Source organism: Globicephala melas, chromosome 3 (assembly GCF_963455315.2).
Source record: "Globicephala melas chromosome 3, mGloMel1.2, whole genome shotgun sequence".
Taxonomy (NCBI): Eukaryota; Metazoa; Chordata; class Mammalia; order Artiodactyla; family Delphinidae; genus Globicephala; species Globicephala melas.
In genome coordinates, this window is record NC_083316.1 from 42343285 (window position 1) to 42366411 (window position 23127).

Below are 23127 nucleotides of genomic sequence, written 5' to 3' on the forward strand. Positions count from 1 at the left end.
GAATCTAAAAAAGCTGAACGCATTGAAACGGAGTTTCAATGATGGTTGCCAGGGTCTGGGGTGGACGGGGTGGAGGAAGTAGGAAGATATTGATAAAAGGAAACAAACTTCCAGTTACAAAATGAGTAAGTTTTGGGAATCTAATTTAGAGCATGGTTATTATCTTTAAAAATACTGTGTTATACACTTGAAAGTTGCTAAGAGAGTAGATCTTAAATGTTTTTACCAGAAAAAAACCAAAGGTAATTAGGTGATGGAGACGTTAATTAACCTTATTATGGTAATCATTTCACAATATATATGGGTAACAAATCTTACAGTATATAGTTTAAACTTACACAATGGTACATGTCAATTATATCTCAATAAAGCTGGGAAAAATAAGTGTATTGAGGATTAAAAAAGAAGCATTGTATTTTATCAAATCTTTTTTCCATCTATAGAGGCAAGGATATGGTATTTGCTTTTTACTCTGTTAATGTGGTATATTACATCCGTTTTTTGTTAAACCATCCTTACATTTCTGAAATAAACCTGGTTGTTTATGGCAGATGATCATCTTATATGATGTTGCCAGTTTCAGTTTGCGCATATTTTGTTCTGGAATATCTTTGAATCTTATCTTCATGAGGGATTTTGGTGTGTAATTTTCTTTTCTTACAAGGTCATTGTCTAGGTTTGATACCATGTTAATACTGACCTGATAATATAAGTTGGGAAGCGTTCCCTCCTGGTCTGTCTTCTGAAAAGATTTGTGTAGTTTTGGTATTTTCTCTTTAAATGTTTGACAGAATTTACTAATGAAGCCATCTAAACCACCTAGGCTTTTCTTCATGGGAAGATTTTTTAATTCCTAACTCAGTTTGCTTTCTTCTTGAGTCAGTTTTGATAATCTATGTCTATCAAGGAATTACTTAAAGTGGAATTAGATTGATTTTACATTATTCTTCCTGTCTAATGTGTTTAAAACTATAATTTTCTCTCTTAGTACTACTGCTTTACATGCATCCCATAAATTTTGGTAGTTACATTTTATTTTTAAATCAATTCATTTTTTAGTTTCTCTTGGTTTCCTCTTATGTTTACTTTTCAAGCATTTGGTGATTTTCCATACGCCTTTCTGTTTTGGTTTCTAATTTAATTTCTTTGTGGTTGGAGAAGATACTTTATGATTTTAATAATTTGATTTAATGATTCATGTGGTTGATTTTGTTGTTTTTCAGTAATGTGTCTCATGTCTTAACAGGCTTCTATTATATTTAACAAACATTTTTTTAGTATACTATTTTAATTCCTCTGTTGATTTTTTTTTTTAGCTTTGAGTTATGTTTTTAGTGATTACTCAAGGGCTTACAGTATACATTTTTTACTAAATTACAGCCACAATTTCTGTAAAATATTGTTACCTTGCTCTAATAGTTCTTCCTCCTTTTTTCTGCTATTTTTATCACATATATTTCAACTATATGTTATAAATCCAGTGTAATGCAATGTTAAAATAATGGTTTTGCTTTAAACAGTCTTATGTTTTTAAAAATATTAATTGAATAAAAGAGAAGCACAAACCCTATACAGTCTTGTATTTACCCACATATCTATCATTTTTAGAACTCTATTCTTTACTCTGTATTCAAGTTAAAGAATTTTTTAAGAATATTTCTTCTGGGGTTGATGTGTTAGCAGTAAATTTACTCAGTTTTTATTTGTAAATGTCTTTATTTTGCTTTTATTTTTGAAAGGATAATGTCACTGAATATGTAATTCTTGGTTGACATTTTTTTTCTTTCAATATTGGATACTCATTTGGCTGACATTGTTTCATTCTACTGCATTATTTCCCATCAGAAGTAAGCCTTAATTATGATGGTATTCTCTTGTATGTTTTGAGTTGTTTTTCTCTTGCTACTTTGAACACTTTCAGCAGTTTGACTCTGAAAGTTTCTAGGTGTGTTTCTAGGTGTGATTCCAAAGTTTTTCCTGCTTGGGTTCATTGTGCTTGTGGTATCTATAATGTTTTTTAAAACAAATCTAGGAAGTTTTTTTATTGTTATTTTTTCAAATATTTATCTTGCGTCTTTCTCAGTTTGGAACTTATGTTTGGACACTTGAGGTTGTCGCATAGATCTTTGAGTGTCTGTTTATTTTTCTTCTATTTCTCTGTTTAGATTTGATAATTTCTGTTGATCTATCTTCATATTTAGATACTTTCTTCTGCCATCTCAGATCTGCTCTTGAGCCACCTAGTGGATTTTTCATTTCAATTATTGTACTGTTCATCTGTAGAGTTTTCATTTGGTTATGTTGTTATAGTTTCAGGTGTCTGTTGAGATTTCCTATTCGTTGAATCATTGTCCTATTTCCTTTAATTCTTAGAACATGGTTTCCTTACATTTTTTGGACATGTATGTTATAGCTTTTTTGTTTTTGCAGTACGCGGGCCTCTCACTGTTGTGGCCTCTCCCGTTGCGGAGCACAGGCTCCAGACGCGCAGGCTTAGCGGCCATGGCCCACGGGCCCAGCCACTCCGCAGCATGTGGGATCTTCCCGGACCAGGGCACGAACACATGTCCCCTGCATCGGCAGGCGGACTCTCAACCACTGCGCCACCAGGGAAGCCCTGTTACAGCTTTTTTGAAGTCTTTGTCTGCTAAGTCCAACATCTGGGCCCACTCAGTTTCTTGTGACTGCTTCTTTTTCTTAAGTATTGATCACTTTCCTGTTTCTTTTTATATCTTCTAATTTTTTGTAGCATCTGTATATTCTTTTCTCTTTCATGTATGTCTCTTACTATTCATATTTGATCACGTTTGGACAACTTTTAATTTTTTAATTGTTTATTTCACTGGGGGCGTGGTTGGGATAAATTTTTTTGTACGTAATTAATTTATTTTTATTTATTTATTTTTGGCTGCATTGGGTCTTTGTTGCTGCACGCGCAGGCCTTCTCCAGTTGTGGCGAGTGGGGGTTACTCCTCATTGAGGTGTGCAGGCTTCTCACTGTGTTGGCTTCTCTTGTTGCAGAGCATGGGCTCTAGGCGCGTGGGCTTTAGCAGCTGTGGCACATGGCTCAGCAGTTGTGGCTCATGGGCTCCAGAGCACAGGCTCAGCAGCTGTGGCACACAGGCCTAGCTACTCCGCGGCCTCTGGGATCCTCCCGGGCCAGGGATAGAACCTGTATCCCCTGCAATGGCAGGCAGATTCCCAACCACTGTGCCACCAGGGAAATCCCATGTTTTTATTTCCCCAAATAGGTTATAAGCCTGTTGTGGATAGGAACTGTATCTTAAGTAGGGAGGATCTACCATGCTGCTAAGTTTAGTCCTGATTTCATGATCTATTTTTAAATACTTAACTCTGCTGAATTTTCTTCAAAAAGGAAAAACTATATTGTATTCTATTAATCTCTGCAGAAGAACTATTGGAACCTGCCTTAATTTCCAGTCAAGGACAGACTTGATGGGACTTCCCTGGTGGTCCACTGGTAAAGAATCCACCTTACAATGCAGGGGACATGGGTTCGATCCCAGGTCAGGGAACTAAGATCCCACATGCCACAGGGCAACTGAGCCTGCATGCCACAACTACCAAGTTTATGCACCTCAACTAGAGCCTGTGTGCCGCAAACTACAGGGCCTGTGCACTCTGGAACCCATGTGCCCTGGAGCCTCCACGCAACAACTAGAGAAGGGAAAATCCACACACCATAACTAGAGAGAAGCCCACACACCTCAGTGAAGATCCTGCTTGCTGCAACTAAGACCCAACACGGCCAAAAATAAAATTAAAAATTTAAATAATAAATAAGTCTTTAAAAAAGAAGAGGTTTGCCGACCAAAAAAAGGTCAGAGCTGTTTATTTAAACTAACAAACAAACAAAGGACAGACTTGATAACTAATACATGTGGGGAGAGAATACATACGCATTAACTTATTTGTGAAACTCAAACTCATTTTCCAGTGTTTCCTAAGTATTTATACTCTGTGTATGTATAAATTGACAGGCAGAGGCTCTGTAAACTTTTGGAGGCCCATCTAGAGAAACAAATGTGTTTTACTTCCAAGAAATAGGGTAATAACCATTAGTAATCCATTGGTATTAGTAATTAAGTTACATTAACTCCAAGAGACCAGAGTTTAAAACGTTCTTATTCATTTAGACCACTATTCTTCACATTTATCATCGTTATTACTATTATTATAGTTTGTTGAAAGTAAATAGAATAAGACATTAATATTCTGCAAAGTCTATCTAAGATACGTAATTAGGGAAAGTTTGGACACTATATATGAATAGAATTTTTTAAATCACATACTTCTAAAGACATGGTTTTGTAAATTCTTTATTCTTATTTGTTTTCACATTTTTAGATATGCCATTGCATTGGCCTTAAGGGAAAAACAGCGTGTAATATTTACTAGCCCAATTAAGGCCCTGAGTAACCAGAAATACCGTGAAATGTATGAAGAATTTCAAGATGTTGGTCTGATGACTGGAGATGTTACTATTAATCCTACAGCATCTTGTCTTGTTATGACCACAGAGGTAATTTATATGGTGTCTCAATTTAATTAAATTAATTTTCCTTTTAATTAATGTGGTTATTCAGTTAAAACAGATAATGTTTTATTACTTGCTCTGTATCAATAAAAATGTAACATTTTGCTGTCTGAGTAGATTTACTTGAAAGGGATAGAGTTCATCTTAAAACAAGTTCTAGTAATTGAATTTAGTTGTAAATTACCAATATTTCTGTTATTTGTCATAATATAGATGCAGTTTTTTCTTCACAAGATATTTTTAAAGGTGTATTATCAGTGACTTGAAAATAATTTGATGGTTTTGTATAATTTCAAGGATTTCAGTACATAGTTTCGAATATGTAGTGGCTCCTTGTTCTGTGTGATTTTTTTTCTTCTGTATCTGAGTGTTGATACAAATAGATAACTAACTTTTTAAAACACCCAGTTATGTTTAGCTTCTTTCCATAATCACAGTTAAGTTTTGCATATCTTTGTAACATCTTACATTTTGGACACTATTAGCTGTCTTTACTAAGTATTTTTGTACATGCTTGAATTATATCATTGCATTCTACAAAGACATGGTACACTAGAGAGTGTAAATTAGCTTCTGGCTTTTAGAGTTACCCAAAAGCATTGCTCACTTTTCATCGTGGTGCCTAAAGTAAGTTTATTTTCCATTCTCAAAACTTTCTTCCATCCGTGGAAGATGTATTTAACTCAGAAATCAGAATAACGGTTGTTAGAAAGTATTCATACTGGTAAGATGAGGTAGAAAAAATGGATAACAGTATAAGATCCATTGTGTTAGATAGAAGATAACTTCAAGTTATTCTCGTATTCTAGCAAGTGTAGGTCTTGGGTTAAGTGCTGTACATGCAAGGAAGTGGCTTCTTATTCAGGATATATGGATATGGAGATGATAATTGTTTCCATGGATTATATCTGATTACTTACTTGAGAAGTCATTTATTTTGGATTTAGGGAAGGAATATTATGTATTTTAGAGATATGTATCTCCCTAAAATTATTTTAATCTTTCCATTAAAAAAGAATATCCAAAATTTCTTGTTAGATAGAAGAGCTTTTGGTATGTCAGAATCCTGCTAAATCTTCTCCTCTTTCTTTAGATTTTGAGAAGTATGCTGTACAGAGGTTCTGAAGTTATGCGAGAAGTTGCTTGGGTCATATTTGATGAAATTCATTACATGAGAGATTCAGGTATATTCTGTAGTGTTGTTGAGATGTGAGCATGTATTTTATTTAAGAATGGCATTAGGTAGGGCGGAGTCAAGATGGCGTGCTAGGAGGACGCGGAATTCGCATCTCCTCACAACTAGGGCATCTACCAGGTACCAGTGGGGGACCATGGACACCTAAGGGACAGGAGGAAACCCCAGTGACTGTGTAGGATGTGGGGCGTGGGGGGAGTGAAATGGGAGGAGAAGTGGAGGCAGGACAGGACTGACATCCCTGAGGGGCGGCTTGGGGAGGGGAAGGGATCCCACACCCAATGCGGGAAATTGGGGAACCATTGGGAGGGCAGAGGATCAAAAGGGATCATGGCCAGGTTTCCCCTGCCCAGCTGGACCCCCAGGAACCTGTTGAGATCCCGGGCCTGATCCTCTGCCCACCTAGTCTCCCTCCAGCCACGTGGGTCCTGAGGGAGTGGGAGGGAGGAAAGGGGGAGCAAAAGTAAAGGCCGGACCTCTGGGATGGCACCCTTGAGGGGTGGCTGGGGGAGAGAAGGAGTTCCTGCACCCAGCAGGACCCACCCACGATCAGGGGTCCAGTGGCAATGGGGGAGACCCCAGGGGAGACGGTGGGGGAGGGGCGCGAAAAAACAGAAGGGAATGGGGCCAATGCTTTCCCTGTCCACTTAGGCACCAGGAAGCATTTTGGGCTCCCGGACCTAATACTCTGCCCTTGGAGCCTCCCATCTACAGCACAGAGCCCAAGCCCCGCCACTATAACCCCAGCCAGGGCCCTACTTCTACAGTTGGAGAACCCCTCCAACGAGCTGGGCCTAAACCCCACCCACACACCCTCAGTCAGGGCCCTACCTCCTAACTCCTGAGCCCAACACTCCAGAGGCCCTCCTTTCGACATGCTGCCTCTCCCCTTCTGCACAGGCCCCACCCCACCCTAAACTCTGCCACTACCTAAGTTCCACCCCCTACCTAAACTGCGGCCACATAGCCAAGGCTTTTTTCTTTTCGTTTCCTTTTTCCTCTCTCAGATTGGGGTTCTGTTTTATGTTGTTAATTCGTTGCTGTTGATTCTTTTCTATTTTTATTTTTCCTAATAAATCTTTTATTTTTCTAATTTTATTTTATTCTTTATACTTTGTTAGTGATCTCTCCTTTTGACTTGTTGTCCACCCCCCCCCTTTTTTTTCCTTCTCCTGTGGTTTTATTTCACCTTGTTGCAGTTGTTTCAATTATAGTTTTATTTTTCCTAATATACCTTTATCTTTCTGATTTTATTTTCTTTTATGTTCTTGATATTGTACTGCTCCTTTTTCCTTTCTTCTTCTTTTTTTTTTTTTTTAACTGCACCATGAAGCTTGCAGGATCTTGGTTCCCAGGCCAGAAGTTGGGCCCGAGCTCTTGTGGTGGGAGCTCCAAGTCCAAACCACTGGACTAACAGAGAATCTCGGACCACAGGGAATATCAATCTGAGTGAGGCCTCCCGGAGGTGCTTATCGCAGCATTAGGAACCAGTTCTATCTAACTGCCTGCAAACTCCAGTGATGGACATCTCAGGCCAAACAACCAATAAGACAGGAATGCAGCAGCACCCATCCAAAAAACAAAAAAAAGAAATGGCAAAAGAATATGTAACAGACAAAGGAGTAGGGTAAAAACCTACAAGACCAAATAAATGAAGATAACATAAGCAGCCTATCTGAAAAGGAATTCAGAATAATGATAGTAAAGATGATCCAAAATCTCGGAAACAGAATGGAGAAAAGACAAGAAACAACAAGGGTCGAGAAGAACGAAACAGCAGACAAGCAGTGATGAACAGCACAGTTACTGAAATTAAAAATACTCTAGAAGGAATCAATAACAGAATACTTGAAGTAGAAGAACGGATAAGTAAGCTGGAAGATAAAATGGTGGAAATAACTGCCAGGGAGCAGAATAAACAAAAAGGAATGAAAAGACTTGAGGACAGTCGCAGAGACCTCTGGGACAACATTAAATGCAGCAACATTCGAATTATAGGGTTCCCAGAAGAAGAGACAAAGAAAGGAACTGAGGAAATATTTGAAGAGATTATAGTCAAAAACTTCTCTAACATGGGAAAGGAAATAGTCAAGTCCAGGAAGGACAGAGACTACCATCTGGATAAACCCAAAGAGACACACTGAGACACATATTAAACAAACTATCAAAAATTAAATACAAAGTAAAAATATTAAAAGCAGCAAGGGAAAAATAACATACAAGGGAATCCCCATAAGGTTAACAGCTGATTTTTCAGCAGAAACTCGGCAAGCCAGAAGGGAGTGGCAGGACATATTTAAAGTGATGAAAGGGAAAAACCTACAGCCAAGATTACCCTACCCAGCAAGGATCTCATTCAGATTCAATGGAGAAATTAAAACCTTTACAGATAGGCAAAAGTTAAGAGAATGCAGGACCACCAAACCAGCTTTACAACAAATGCTAAAGGAGATTTTCTAGGCAGGAAACACAAGAGCAGGAAAAGACCTACAAAAACAAACCCAAAGCAATTAAGAAAATGGTAATAGGAACATACATATTGATAATAACCTTAAATATAAATGGTTTAAATGCTCCAACCAAAAGACATCAATTGGCTGAATGGATACCAAAACAATACCCATATATATGCTGTCTACAAGAGACCCACTTCACACCTAGGGACACGTACAGACTGAAAGTGAGGGGATGGAAAAAGATATTCCATGCAAATGGAAATCAAAAGAAAGCTGAAGTAGCAATTCTCATATCAGACAAAATAGATTTTAAAATAAAGACTATTACAAGAGACAAAGAAGGACACTACATAATGATCAAGGGATTGATCCAAGAAGAAGATATAACAATTGTAAATATTTATGCACCCAACATAGGAGTACCTCAATACATAAGGCAAATACTAACAGCCATAAAAAGGGAAATCGACAGTAACACAATCATAGTAGGGGACTTTAACACCCCACTTTCACCAATGGACAGATCATCCAAAATGAAAATAAATAAGGAAACAAGCTTTAAATGATACATTAAGATGGGCTTAATTGATATTTATAGGACATTCCATCCAAAAACAACAGAATACACTTTGTTCTGAAGTGCTCATGGAACATTCTCCAGGATAGATCTTATCTTGGGTCACAAATCAAGCCTTGTTAAATTTAAGAAAATTGAAATCATATCAGATATTTTTTCCGACCTCAACACTATGAGACTAGCTATCAGTTATAGGAAGAAATCTGTAAAAAATACAAACACGTGGAAGCTACACAGTGCACTACTAAATAACCAAGAGATCACTGAAGAAATCAAAGAGGAAATAAAAAAATACCTAGAAACAAATAACAATGAAAATACAGAGACCCAAAACCTATGGGATGCAGCAAAAGCAGTTCTACGAGGGAAGTTTATAGCAATACAATCCGACCTCAAGAAACAAGAAAAATCTCAGACAACCTAATCTTACACCTAAAGCAATTAGAGAAAGAAGAAGAAAAAACCCCTGAAGTTAGCTGAAGGAAAGAAATCATAAAGATCAGAAATAAATGGAAAAGAAATGAAGGAAACAGTAGCAAAGATCAATAAAACTAAAAGCTGGTTCTTTGAGAAGATAAAGAATATTGATAAACCATTAGCCAGACTCACTAAGAAAAAAAGGGAGAAGACTCAAATTAACAGAATTAGAAATGAAAAAGGGGAAGTAACAACTGACAATGCAGAAATACAAAGGATCATGAGAGATTACTACAAGCAACTGTATGCCAATAAAATGGCAAACCTGGAAGAAATGGACACATTCTTAGAAAAACACAGCCTTCTGAGACTGAACCAGGAAGAAATAGAAAAAATAAACAATCACAAGCACTGAAACTGAGACTGTGATTAAAAATCTTCCAACAAACAAAAGCCAAGGACCAGATGGCTTCACAGCCAAATTCTATCAAACACTTAGAGAAGAGCTAACACCTGTCCTTCTCAAAGTCTTCCAAAATACAGCAGAGGGAGGAACAGTCCCAAACTCTTTCTATGAGGCCACCATCACCATGATACCAAAACTAGACGAAGATGTCACAAAAAAAGAAAACTACAGGCCAACGTCTCTGATGAACATAGATGCAAAATCCTCAACAAAATGCTAGCGAACAGAATACAACAGCACATTAAAAGGATCATACACCACGATCAAGTGGTTTATCCCAGGAATGCAAGGATTCTTCAATATATGCAAATCTGTCAGTGTGATACACCATATTAACCAAATTGAAGGATGAAATCCATATGATCATCTCAATAGATGCAGAAAAACCTTTTGACAAAATTCAACACCCATTTATGATAAAAGCTCTCCAGAAGAGAGGCATAGAAGGAACCTACCTGAACATAATAAAGGCCATATATGACAAATGCACAGCCAACATCATTCTCAATGGTGAAAAACTGAAACCATTTCCTCTAATATCAGGAACAAGACAAGGTTACCCACTCTCACCACTTTTATAGTTTTGGAAGTTTTACCCACAGCAATCAGAGAAGAAAAAGAAATAAGAGGAATCCAAATCGGAAAGAAGTTAAACTGTCGCTCTCTCCACACGACATGATACTCTACATAGAGAATCCAAAAGATGCTGCCAGAAAACTAGTAGAGCTAATCAATAAATTTGGTAGAGTAGCAGGGTACAAAACTAATGCACAGAAATCTCTTGCATGCCTATACACTAATGATGAAAAATCTGAAAGAGAAATTAAGGAAACACTCCCATTTACCACTGCAACAAAAATAAAATACCTAGGAATAAACCTACCTAAGGATACAAAAGACCTGTATGCAGAAAACTATAAGACACTGATGAAAGAAATTAAAGGTGATACAAAGAGAAGGAGAGATATGCTGTGTTCTTGGACTGTATGAGTCAACATTGTGAAAATGACTGTACTACCCAAAGCAATCTACAGATTCAGTGCAATCCCTATCAAACTACCAATGGCATGTTTCACAGAAGTAGAACAGAAAATTGCACAATTTGTATTGAAACACAAAAGATCCCAAATAGCCACAGCAATCTTGAGAAAGAAAAACAGAGCTGGAGGAATCAGGCTCCTGGACTTCAGACTATACTAGAAATCTACAGTAATCAAGACAGTATGGTACTGACAAAAACCAGAAACACATATCAATGGAACAGGGTAGAAAGCCCGGAGAAAAACCCATGCACATATGGTCACCTTATCTTTGATAAAGGAGGCAAGAATATATGATGGAGAAAAGAGCATCTGCAATAAGTGGTGCTGGGAAAACTGGATAGCTACATGTAAGAGAATGAAATTAGAACACTCCCTAACACCATACACAAAAATAAACTCAAAATGGATTAGAGACCTAAATGTAAGGTCAGACACTAAAATTCTTAGAGGAAAACATAGGAAGAACACAATGACATAAATCACAGCAAGATCGTTTTTGACCCACCTCCTAGAGAAATGGAAATAAAAACAAAAATAAACAAATGGGACCTAATGAAGCTTAAAAGCTGTTTCACAGCAAAGGAAACCATAAACAAGACCAAAACACAACCCTCAGAATGGGAGAAAATACTTGCAAGTGAAGCAACTGACAAAGGATTAATCTCCAGAATATACAAGCAGCTCATGCAGCTCAGTATCAAAAAAACAACCCAATCCAGAAATGGGCAGAAGACCTAAATAGACACTTCTCCAGAGAAGATATACAGATTGCCAACAAACACATGAAAAGATGCTCAACATCACTAATAATTATAGAAATACAACTCAAAACTACAATGAGGTACCACCTCACATCGGTCAGAATGGGCATCATCAAAAAATCTACAAACAGTAAATGCTGGAGAGGGTGTGGAGAAAAGGTAACCCTCTTGCACTGTTGGTGGGAATGTAAATTGATAACAGCCACTGTGGAGAACAGTATGGAGGTTCCTTAAAAAACTAAAAATAGGACTACCATATGACCCAGCAGTCCCACTACTGGGCATATACCTTGAGAAAACCATAATTCAGAAAGAGTCATGTACCACAATATTCATTGCAGCACTATTTATAATAGCCAGGACGTGGAAGCAACCTAAGTGTCTATTGACATATGAATGGATAAAGAAGATGTGGCACATATATACAATGGAATATTACTCAGCCATAAAAAGAAACGAAATTATTTATAGTGAGGTGGATGGACCTAGAGTCTCTCATACAGAGTGAAGTATGTCAGAAAGAGAACAAATACCGTATGCTAACACATGTATATGGAATCTAAAAAGGAAAAACCAAGGTTCTGAAGAACCTTGGGGCAAGAGAGGAATAAAGACACAGAGATAGAGAATGGACTTGAGGATATGGGGAGGGGGAAGTGTAAGCTGGGACGAAGAGTGAGAGTAGCACTGACATATATACAGTACCAAATGTAAAATGAGATAGCTATTGGGAAGCAGCTGCATGGCACAGGGAGATCAGCTTGGTGCTTTGTGACCACCTAGAGGGGTGGGATACGGAGGGTGGGAGGGAGATGCAAGAGGGAGGGGATATGTTGATATATGTATGCATATAGATGATTCACTTTGTTATGCAGCAGAAGCTAACACAACACTAAATCAATCATACTCCAATAAAGATATTAAGAAAAAAAAAGAATGGCATTAGGAATTTTGAACAAGTAGTTGTTGATCTTCCATGTGAGTAGAGTTCTTATAAACTAATTTGTGGATAACATGATGTGCTGTTTCCAGTAGGATCTCATTCAGTTATAGCTTCTTAAAAAGTAACAACTTCTGGGTGAAAAAATGCAATTTCACATTTTAAAAATGGAATTAAAATTAGTTCCCTCTAATAGAGAGCTCTCTAGTGTAACTAACGTTAAAGAATTTCTAAAACTTCTAGCCTACAAAGTTAACATTCTTGATTTTTATTTATTGTTTTTTTTAAATAAGTGCATGTTTATGGTAAAAATAAAATGAGGATTATGAAATAAAAATGAGCAAAAAATTTATCCCTTTACTTGAACTTTTGCACTACTGTAATGGAAAAGTAAGTTTACTTGGAATTTTGGGTGGAACTTGCAGGGCGAAAGTTAACAAACACATTTAAAAGTTAAATGTTTAATATGTACACACTTAAAGCTTAGTTTTTATTTGAATTAAAGCAGTGAGTTAACCTGTATTCATAGTGAAAGTAATAATACAAGTTAAAGAAATCATTTACCCTTTTTAGAAATTTCACTTTTGTGAAATTCATAAGATTAGGTTCTAAACAGTTATTTTGGTTTTTAAATCATGAATCCTGTATTGATTTGTTCATTTATGGGAGGGAAATTCTCACATGGATTTTTCCATTTTTTTTCCATCTGACTTATAGTTTTGTTTATCAAATCTTTCATCTCTGGAGATCATGATGGTAATTTAGATGAACGATGCTATATGCTGTAGTAATGGTGTTTCTTTGAAATTTGTTACTGTGACTTTCTATAAGCCAACAACTTATGCTTCTCTAAGTGAGATGGAAATACTGTTTCCATTGTCCTGGGACTCTTGTTAGGCTGTTTGAACAGGATTCAGTTTGGCACTGCTTTTTGCAGGCTGTTATTTCAGAGTACATTGTGTTTATGCTGGTTTAGTCTACTAATTTTCTACTAAATGAATTCATGGTTAGAACTAAAGTAGTTTACAGTAAGGGTCTGTGGCTAAAAATATCCTTGTGCAACATGGTCTGTATTTCTAATTATTGAGCTTGAGAGAAAATAATAAAGTAACATTGAATTCCAAGGTGTATTTGTATTTTTCAGAGCGTGGTGTTGTGTGGGAAGAAACTATTATTTTGCTTCCTGATAATGTTCACTATGTCTTTCTTTCGGCTACTATTCCAAATGCCCGGCAGTTTGCTGAATGGATTTGCCACTTACACAAACAGGTATTTTCTTTCCCTTTTTTGATGTTTTCCGTATTTAAAATGTTACAAGTTGGCCTTACTATATCCTGTACTTCGTTCCTGATGCTGCCTAGAATAAAGACATTTTAATGTGAAACTACTTTTTAAATCGAGCAAGCTTATCACAATCAACCGACTAATTTTTTTATAAGTGTGAATTTTCTGAGTCCCATCTCAAACCCAATACATCAAAATCTCTGGGAGTAGGGTCTTGGGTTTTGAAACCTTTAACTTTTAAATGCTCCCAAATTGATCACGATGACCTGCCAGGTTTGGAAACTATCTATTCATACAATGAACCATGAGTACACAGTAGAGAATTTTCTCTAAGACCTCGGTACTGGGAAAAAGCTGGGCATCTTCTGAGAGTGTGAGTTGATTGTTTTCATGTGAATGCAGACTTTTTACTGACTGTATTTTCTTTTTGTTTTTCTAGTCTAATTTTAGCAGCATTAAAGGACCTTATAACAAGCTTTTGTTCATGTGTACTAAATTTATTCTTGGTTTTATTTTTCTGCCCTTATTTTTCCCTTATACCAGAATGCTGAAAATTTATTTTTTATCCATTTATAAGCTCTCTAATGGCATTTTTGTAACATCATGTTGCTTCTGTAGGATAGAAACACAGTGGATCTTCTGGAGGAGTTAGATCAACCTGCTCTTTTAGTAAAGCTTTGAAAAGTCTCTGGGCTAGAAAAGTTCTATTTTACCTCAGGGAGCATTCTGTGTCACCATTACTGCTGCTACAGAGAAATTGAAGTCTTCTTTAATTATGGCATCACAGGTCTAGGGTATGGATCCAAGATCATATGGAAACTCAAATCATGTATTGATATTTATCCCTGATTAGGGAATTAGTAAAATTGAACAGATGGTAGTATAATTTGATAGACCTCATTTTTCCCCATTTTTCTCTTCCTGACTTAAGGGTTTTTTTAAAAAAACTTTTTTCTTTTTGAAATGTTGAATTCAAAAATTTGTCTCCTTAAGGTCTTTTAGGTAGGTCATATACATGGTATTATTTTGAAGAAATAAAATATATGGTTAATTACTTTTCTTTGTTTTTACAGCCTTGTCATGTAATTTACACAGATTATCGGCCTACTCCATTACAGCACTACATTTTTCCAGCAGGGGGAGATGGTCTGCACCTTGTGGTTGATGAAAATGTAAGGGAGTAATTATAATTCTTATATCTATAATATCATACTTTGCTGTTTATAGCCATTTTTCTTTAAACTAGAGAATGGCAGAGATCCGTTTTTTTTCTTAAGTAGTTTTGTGGTCCAGAGTTATTGTTGGTTTTTTGTGTATGTATTTTTATTTCAAAAATTATATTTAAGACTCGTATTTTTTAATGCATGAATTAGATTTCCTTCCTTTTCCAGTATTTTTTAAATGCCTTGAGAATAAGGGACTCTGGACATGTTTCAGATATCTTATGTTTTGCTTTTCCCAGTTGTATTATTATATTAAATTATTTATTATTTGAGGAAGCTTTGTTTTGAGGTATGAAAAAATATTTGCATTATGATTAGATACTAAGTTACACAGAAAAATTTTGTGATTCCAGGGTGACTTCAGAGAGGATAATTTTAATACTGCGATGCAGGTACTTCGAGATGCTGGTGATTTGGCAAAAGGAGATCAGAAGGGGAGAAAAGGAGGAACAAAAGGTAATTTGGAACTTTGTTTTAAGAGAATTTTACATGTAAATTGTATTTTCAGATTACATTTTTTGGGGTTTTTTTATTTAACTTTTTCCCCCTCAGGGGACTGTATAAAGATCTAGATAGTGTATGATAAAATTGGGTGAATAAAGTTTTAATCTCTTTTTCCTCTATGACATTTACTGAGATATAGTTCATATACAATTCACCCATTAAAGTATACAATTCAACAGTTATTAGTCCATTCACAGAATTATGCAGCTGTCCCCACAGTTTTTTTATTGAGATACAATTCACATATCATAGAAGTCACCATTTTTAAGAAGGGTACAATTAAGTGGATTTTAGTATATTCACAAAATTGTGCAACTACTATCTAATTCTAGAACATTTTCATTAATGCAATAAGAAACCCCATACCCATTAGCAGTCATTCTTCATTTACTCCCAACCTCTTCCCCACCACCCCTCAGCCTTAGGCAATCACTAATCTACTTTCTATTTCTATTTTCCTTTTCTAGACATTTCATATAAATGGAATCATGATATATGTGGTGTTTTGCAACTTAGCTTGTTTTCAAGATTCATCCATGTTATAGCATATGTCAGTACTTCATTCTTTTCTATAGTCAAATAACATTCCATTGTATGATTTTACTACATTGTATTTATTCATTCTTCAGTTGATGAACAGTTAGGTTGTTTTCAACTTTTTGATTGTTGTGACTAATGCTGCTGTAAACATTTGTGTACTACAAGTTTTTGTGTGAACGTGTTTTCTTTTCTCATGAGAATATACCTAGTGCAATTGCTGAGTCATATGATAATTCTATGTTTAACCTTTTCAGTAACTGCCAAGTTATTTTCCAAAGTGTCTGCCCCATTATACATTGTCATCAGGAGGATATGAGGTATCCATTTCTTCCACATCCTTGCCAGTACTTTAATGTAGCCTGTCTATTTGATTATGGTCATCCTAGTATGTATGAAGTCATATCTCAGTGTGGTTTTTATTTACATTTCTCTGTTGGCTAATGAAGATCCTGTACTTACTGGCCATTTGTTTATCTTTGGAGAAATATCTATTCAAATCCTTGGCCCATTCAAAAATTACAGTCTTTTTGTTGTTGAGTTGTAAGGATTCTTTTATACTCTAGATACTAGACCTTTATTAGATATCTGATTTGTAAATATTTTTTTCCATTCTGTGAGTTAGAGTTATCTTTATTGTTGGTGTCTGTTGAAGTAACAAAAGTTTTAAATTTTGGTGAAATCCAGTTTATCAGGTTTTTTTTTTTTCTTTTGTGGCTTATGCTTTTGGTATCATATCTAAGAGTGCTTTGCCTAACCCAACATCATGAAGGTGTACTCCTATATATTTTTTAAGAGTTTTGTAGTTTTAGATTTTACATTTAAGTCTTCAATCCATTTTGAGTTAATTTTTGGATATGGTTTATGTACCTTTTTTGCAGGACCATCAAATGTGTTCAAGATTGTGAAGATGATTATGGAAAGAAACTTTCAACCTGTAATTATTTTCAGTTTTAGTAAGAAAGATTGTGAAGCCTACGCACTTCAAATGACCAAATTAGATTTCAACACAGGTACTATATAATTTCAGTATAGTTTTAATGTTACGTGAAAATTAGCGTAAATATATTTCTGGTAAGACATTTTTGTGTATTGTTAGAATTTGCAGTTCACCTTACAGTTACAGCAGTAGTTACATCACATTTGTAAAAGCTTTAAGGCCCTCAATTTATCATTTCTTTTCCTTTCTTCTGTCTTCTTTTATTGGAAGGTAAGTATAATACATTGTTCTATATAAAACCCAAAGACCCCTAGTAAGAAATATTAGACTCATACCTTCTTATACTTCATTGCCATAGCTCTTTGGTTATTGTGGTTTTCTGTCTGATAACTTAGGGTTAGTCTCTTGGTCAGACTACCTTCTGTTATGTTTCATTCTTCTAGAAATCCAAACTGGGGAGACCTGCCCCTGTACCTAACTGTGGTATAATTTTTGAATAAAGTAAAATAACTTCTAGCAAATGAATATATTATTCTCATTTATTAACTGTAAATGTAACCATTTAAAAGTCACACAGCTAGATAGTAGCATAGCCTAGGCAAAAATTGCAGCATGCCAAATACCAACCCAGTTGTCATTCATTTCGTCCTTTTACATATCTGATCCTGTGCAGTGAGAAGTAAATAATATCTTCAGTCATGCAGAATCAAATTTCAGTTGTCTTGTTTTCTTTATCAAGGCACAGAACTAATCCCATGATTTTAAAGCTAATTTTTACTTTTCCATGGGTAAAAAATAACAAATGACAGACAACCCATATACCCTCCTAAAGCCAATAATATATATATTTTTTGACTGAGTGAATTGCTCTACTTAGAAATGTTTTCTTATAACTACCAGTGCTGTATGTGCTTGATGTTGCAGGGTTATATATTGATAAAGTCAACAAATACTTATTGACAAATAGTCACTTTATAAGAAGGCAGTGTAATGGTTAAGAGCATAGGCTTTGGAATTGCTGATGTAACGTTAATACCAATGCCCATTATTTGCTCAATGCCTTACTTTCCTTAATAGTGAGTAATAATAATCCCTGTGTCCTATAATTTTTTGACTTAAATATTGCATGTAGATACCTAGCGTAGTTACTGTTACTGCTTTTATAAGATAGTACTTTTTACTCGTGGACTAACTCTGCTAGATCTGTTTTGAAAGGCAATGAATTTTATTAAATAATTATGTAGAAAATTTGATCTACTTTACCTTCTGCCTATCTAAAATAATGAGTCTTTACTTTTACTCTTTATAGACTCTTATTCTTTGCAGTGTGTGAAATTTGTTATCACTGACTCATTTAGATACTTATATGCCCTTGGGTTTTCTCTCTTAGATGAAGAAAAGAAGATGGTTGAAGAAGTATTCAGTAACGCAATTGACTGCTTGTCAGATGAAGATAAAAAGCTCCCTCAGGTGTGTTTTATGTCATTAAGTAGACTGTGGCTATTAACAGATAGTGTATATTCACTTTGTATTTCCTGGATTTGTTACTATATTATATATTTCACTGTTTGCATACTGCAGTAAATATGTTGCATTGTGCACTGAAATGATACCTTGATTCTTATTTTGAACTTCTAAGAAGGTGACAAAAGGAAACATTTGCTGCCTTGAAGAAACTTTTCTCTGAAAGCTAGCATGATCTGGAAATTACTACTTCTGTTCCTAATACTACAAAATTTTTAATGCTAATTTGAAGTCAGTGAATTTCTTAATTCATAAGGCTACCAAACAAAACAATAGAGCAAACCTAAGTTTAATGAGAAATTTGATTTCTACTTTGCTTTAATTAATTAAAGTGGTTTTTTCTTTTGACTATTAGAATTGCCTTAGGAGTTCTAAAATATACTGATGTCTTGTTGCCACTCCAGAGATTCTGATTTAATTGTCTGGTGTGTGTCCTGATCGTTAGAATATTTCAGAAACTCCCCTGGTTGTTCTAATGTGCATCCGAAACTGAGAACTAATGCTTTAGCCCAACCTAATACTATATGATAGTTTTATTTTGTGAAAAGAAAAATTGGAAGGTCATACTCTGCTTACAGATGTTTGCTTTGATTTGTGTGGGATTTATGATAAGACTGCAATTGCATGTTTCTTGGTATTTAAAATGGTATTTAATTTATGAAATCTTATTGTAATTTTTCTTTCCAGCTGAATTATTAGTATCTAAGGGCTGAGCCATGTCTTTATACATACTTGTTATCCTAGCACACTTCTAATAGTAAAATTTAATGGTATTTAATAGTGTTAATGAACTCTTCAGTAATTCATTCGTTTTTAGATAAAGTACATATTTATATTAAATATGCTTTATAGTTATTTATTTTCTTTTGGTTTGAGTTGGCTAGTATTTTTTTTTTTTTAATTTATTTAGTTTGGCTGCAGTGGGTCTTCGTTGCTGTGCACAGGCCTTCTCTAGTTGTGCCGATCGGGGGCTACTCTTCATTGTGGTGCACGTGCTTCTCACTGCAGTGGCCTCTCTCGTTGTGGAGCATGGGCTCTAAGCACGCGGGCTCAGTAGTTGTGGCTCACGGGCTTTAGAGCACGGGCTCAGTAATTGTGGCTCACGGGCCCAGTTGCTCCGCGGCATGTGGGATCTTCCTGCACCAGAGCTCGAACCCGTGTCCCCTGCATTGGCAGCCGGATTCTTAACTACTGTGCCACCAGGGAACTCCTGGCTGGTATTTTTTAAGTTTATTTCATGCAGATGCAAACTTTGCTGTCATAACCTTTAATTTTTTTAGAGGAGATGAAGTAATGCTGGAAAATTTGAATGAGGAAGCAAAACATTTATCAAGTTTATTTAAACATGCCTTTCATATTAAAGCTAGGACAGAATTTTATTGTGTTTTAAGTTTAATTGTGGGAATATGGGTTTGCTTTCTAGTTTTTCTGGAAAAGTTATATAAAATTTCTTTAAACAGCATTCTTTCTTGATTACTGATTTTTCTTAATTTTGTTAGTTTCACATTTTAAAAGTTCTTTTCCTCACATCTTTTTAAAAATAAAATTGAATCCAATCGTAGGTTGAACATGTACTTCCTCTCTTGAAGAGGGGCATTGGTATTCACCATGGTGGTTTACTTCCTATTTTGAAAGAAACTATAGAAATTCTCTTTTCTGAAGGATTGATAAAGGTATGATTTTATTTTATTTATTATGCCCTAAAATTGTGTTATGTGAGCAGTTTGAAAGTTATCAAGAACACTGTTTGTAGGCAACTTTTTTTAATTGTTATTTAAGTAAGTCGAACGGAACGGCTTAGGTAATGAACTTATTTTTGTATACAGTGTTATACTTCATAAATTTTGGACTATAGGTAAAAGTCATTTGTTTCTTTTCCTAGTCTTAAAGTAAGAAATGGTATCATTACTGAATACAGTGTAGAATTTTCCAGAAGGTGCTGTTTAATTTTCAGACCTGAAGTTGATACTGTAAGTGGACTCCATTCTGTATACAGATTAAAAGGACTAGTTTAGAAAAGACAAGGAGAATTGCTGTTTACACTTATGAAAGAGTTTTTAGGATGTTCTCATTTAAACCAAAGAGAGTCTAATTTAATTTTTAATATTATGTTGATGTCTGTACCCAGTAATGGGATGTTGAAAATGGGAAACAACTCCAAAATATAGTTGTAAGCCTTTATATGATTCATAAATTATTTTATGTTTAAAAATCAGATTAGAGATTTGTCATGAGAACTTCAGCACTAACTAGGATATTTAAAAGAAATTTACTCACCCTAAAGACCATACTTGAGGTATTTTAGATAAAGAATTGGTCACTATTTGTACCTGGGTCCTGGTAAGGCCCTGTTGATGTCCTCATATAGATTGCATGTTTTGTTGAGACCCATTTTAAAGAATCTTTTAAGTGATACTTGTGGATTGTAGAATTCAAATAGAATAACTGTACATAAAGTGAAAAATTAAAGACCACCATTGCCTTTTACTTCCTAGAAATATCCACTAGGATACATACAAATAACATTTGATTTAATTTGTAAACAAAAGTGATTATATTACCCACGTTATTCAATTTCTTCATATGCATTGCTATTCATTCTTTTTAACAGATGAATAGCATTCTGTTAAGTTGATGAAATAAAGTGTTTTTATATTGTTGCCTATTGATGAAAATTTAGATTATTTAACAGTACTTCAGTGACTTAACTTGTACACATACCTTTGTGTGCTCTTTGGTAAAGTCTTAGATGTGAACATAAAGTGCCACTGATTTTGATCTCCCCTCAGATTTTAAAGGTGTCTCTAAAACCACTGCATCATCAATGAAGAAACCAGGAAATGAGACTGTTTAGAAAAATATTCTCCAGCCTAATAACGCTTTGTCCATTAGACCAGTAGTAGTCTCTCCAAGTTACCACCACTGGAGTTACAGAAAGAAAGACTATTTTCCCTGAATTAAAAAATTTCTGGGATCCAAGGGACATTAAATATTATTATATAAATTTAATATACATAATTATATGTAAATTTAATAATTTTGTATATAAAATACTGAAATACACCTCGGATAGCGTGTCTTATTTTTGTAAAATTTCATTAACTAATTTTTTAAATTAATGATTTATTTATACTTGAGTAATTTATTAACGAAACTAGTTTTTCAGTTTAAAATATGTGTTTAATTGTATACTTATTCATTTAGGCCTTATTTGCCACTGAGACTTTTGCTATGGGGATTAACATGCCAGCTAGAACTGTTTTATTTACAAACGCCCGAAAATTTGATGGGAAGGATTTCCGATGGGTAAGTAAAATAATTCATATATTGAAATAACTTTTAACTTCAGTTGTTTTACCTAAGATGATTTTGGCTCATGTAGTCTTTGAGATTTTCAGTTCTAAGTACTTTAAAATTTGTACCTGAGCTAATATGAGTAGTTCATCAAAGTTAAATTTCAGATCCTTTATATTTCTGTCCTTTAGCCAAAAACAAAAACCAAAAAGTAGGTGAAAGAGTTTAGTGATGAGGGATAAGTGTGCAAATGAGTCATGAATGCTTTAATGCATTTAAAATATGTCTAGAATTTTTATTTCTTCAAATTTTAAGTTATTTAAAGCACCTCTACTATAGTGGCTACAGTTGTAGCTCACTGTTTTACTCTTTAGGTTTAAAATAGAGATTTTTTTTTTAACGGGTTTGCACATATGTCTTTCCTAAGGCAAAAGTTGGGATCATGAGTGAAATGGTGAATTGGAGTAAAAATAAATCCTTAATCCAGAAGGAAGTAATTGCTTCTTACCAAACTTAAACTATGGGCCTAGAGCTATGGTAGATACTGAGGATGCTAAATTTAAAACAAAACCAAACTAATCCCTACTGTGAAGAGACTTAGTGCAGGTGGAAGTTTATTTTATGGGCTCTGAGAAGTATGTATAGGAAGGATAGAACACAAGAGAAGAAGTTACTTGTATATAAGTGGTCATGGAGGCGTTATAGAGAAGGCCTCTATGTTTTGAGAAGGCCTCAAAGTTTTGAGAAGGCCTCAGAAACTTTCTGTAACTTGTGACTTTTTTAAGTCAAAAGAAGACTATTTCATGTAGAATATAATTTTTAATTGCAAAGTGGATAAAGTCTTCCATATGTTTTATATTTTAAGTTAATGTAAATTTTAAAATTCTTCATCATCAGTTTAAAATTACTTAATTCTTTGAATAAAACTGATGCTACAAGAAAATAAATAAATAAGTTTTTCGTGACTTTACCTGCTCCTTGGCATCCAGTGGACCCCAGGGAAGGGTATGTAGTAAAGTGGGTAATTGAATTTAAGAAAACAACCATTTCTTGATGATTCAAGATCCTAATTATGAAATCTAAAAATCATAATGTGTCAAAATGTAACAGTGCCCTTGAGTGCTGTTGAGATTTTATTGGACTGCCTTTTTGAAATTTCTTTTTTGATCTTTAAGGTTGGTCCCAGGTCGTTAGGTCTGTTTTTGATGCTATCAGTAATATGCCTTCTCATAGCACAGTGGTTTGCAACTCTTCTTGAGTCAAACATTTTTTGAGAGTCCAAACATGCTGGACCCTTCCAACAGGAGAAAAGTACACATGTACTTACAGATAAAACTTTGCCCAGTGTTCAGGTGGTTCAATTTTACCCTGAAAGACTATGCATGGGAGACTTACTAACCTTTCTCCC

The 23127-nt window shown here is 35.1% G+C and overlaps 1 protein-coding gene across 1 annotated transcript in view; it reads left to right on the forward strand.

The window, feature by feature from the left end:
- MTREX (Mtr4 exosome RNA helicase) overlaps positions 1-23127 on the forward strand; it is a 144016-nt gene that overhangs the window by 40777 nt on the left and 80112 nt on the right. Inside the window, exons 6-14 of the mRNA XM_030843294.2 lie at positions 4369-4543; positions 5652-5742; positions 13558-13682; positions 14771-14869; positions 15274-15376; positions 16843-16974; positions 18292-18371; positions 19988-20098; positions 21630-21731. Of these exons, the coding sequence (XP_030699154.1) occupies positions 4369-4543; positions 5652-5742; positions 13558-13682; positions 14771-14869; positions 15274-15376; positions 16843-16974; positions 18292-18371; positions 19988-20098; positions 21630-21731 (1018 nt within the window). The remainder of the gene's footprint in view (positions 1-4368; positions 4544-5651; positions 5743-13557; positions 13683-14770; positions 14870-15273; positions 15377-16842; positions 16975-18291; positions 18372-19987; positions 20099-21629; positions 21732-23127) is intronic.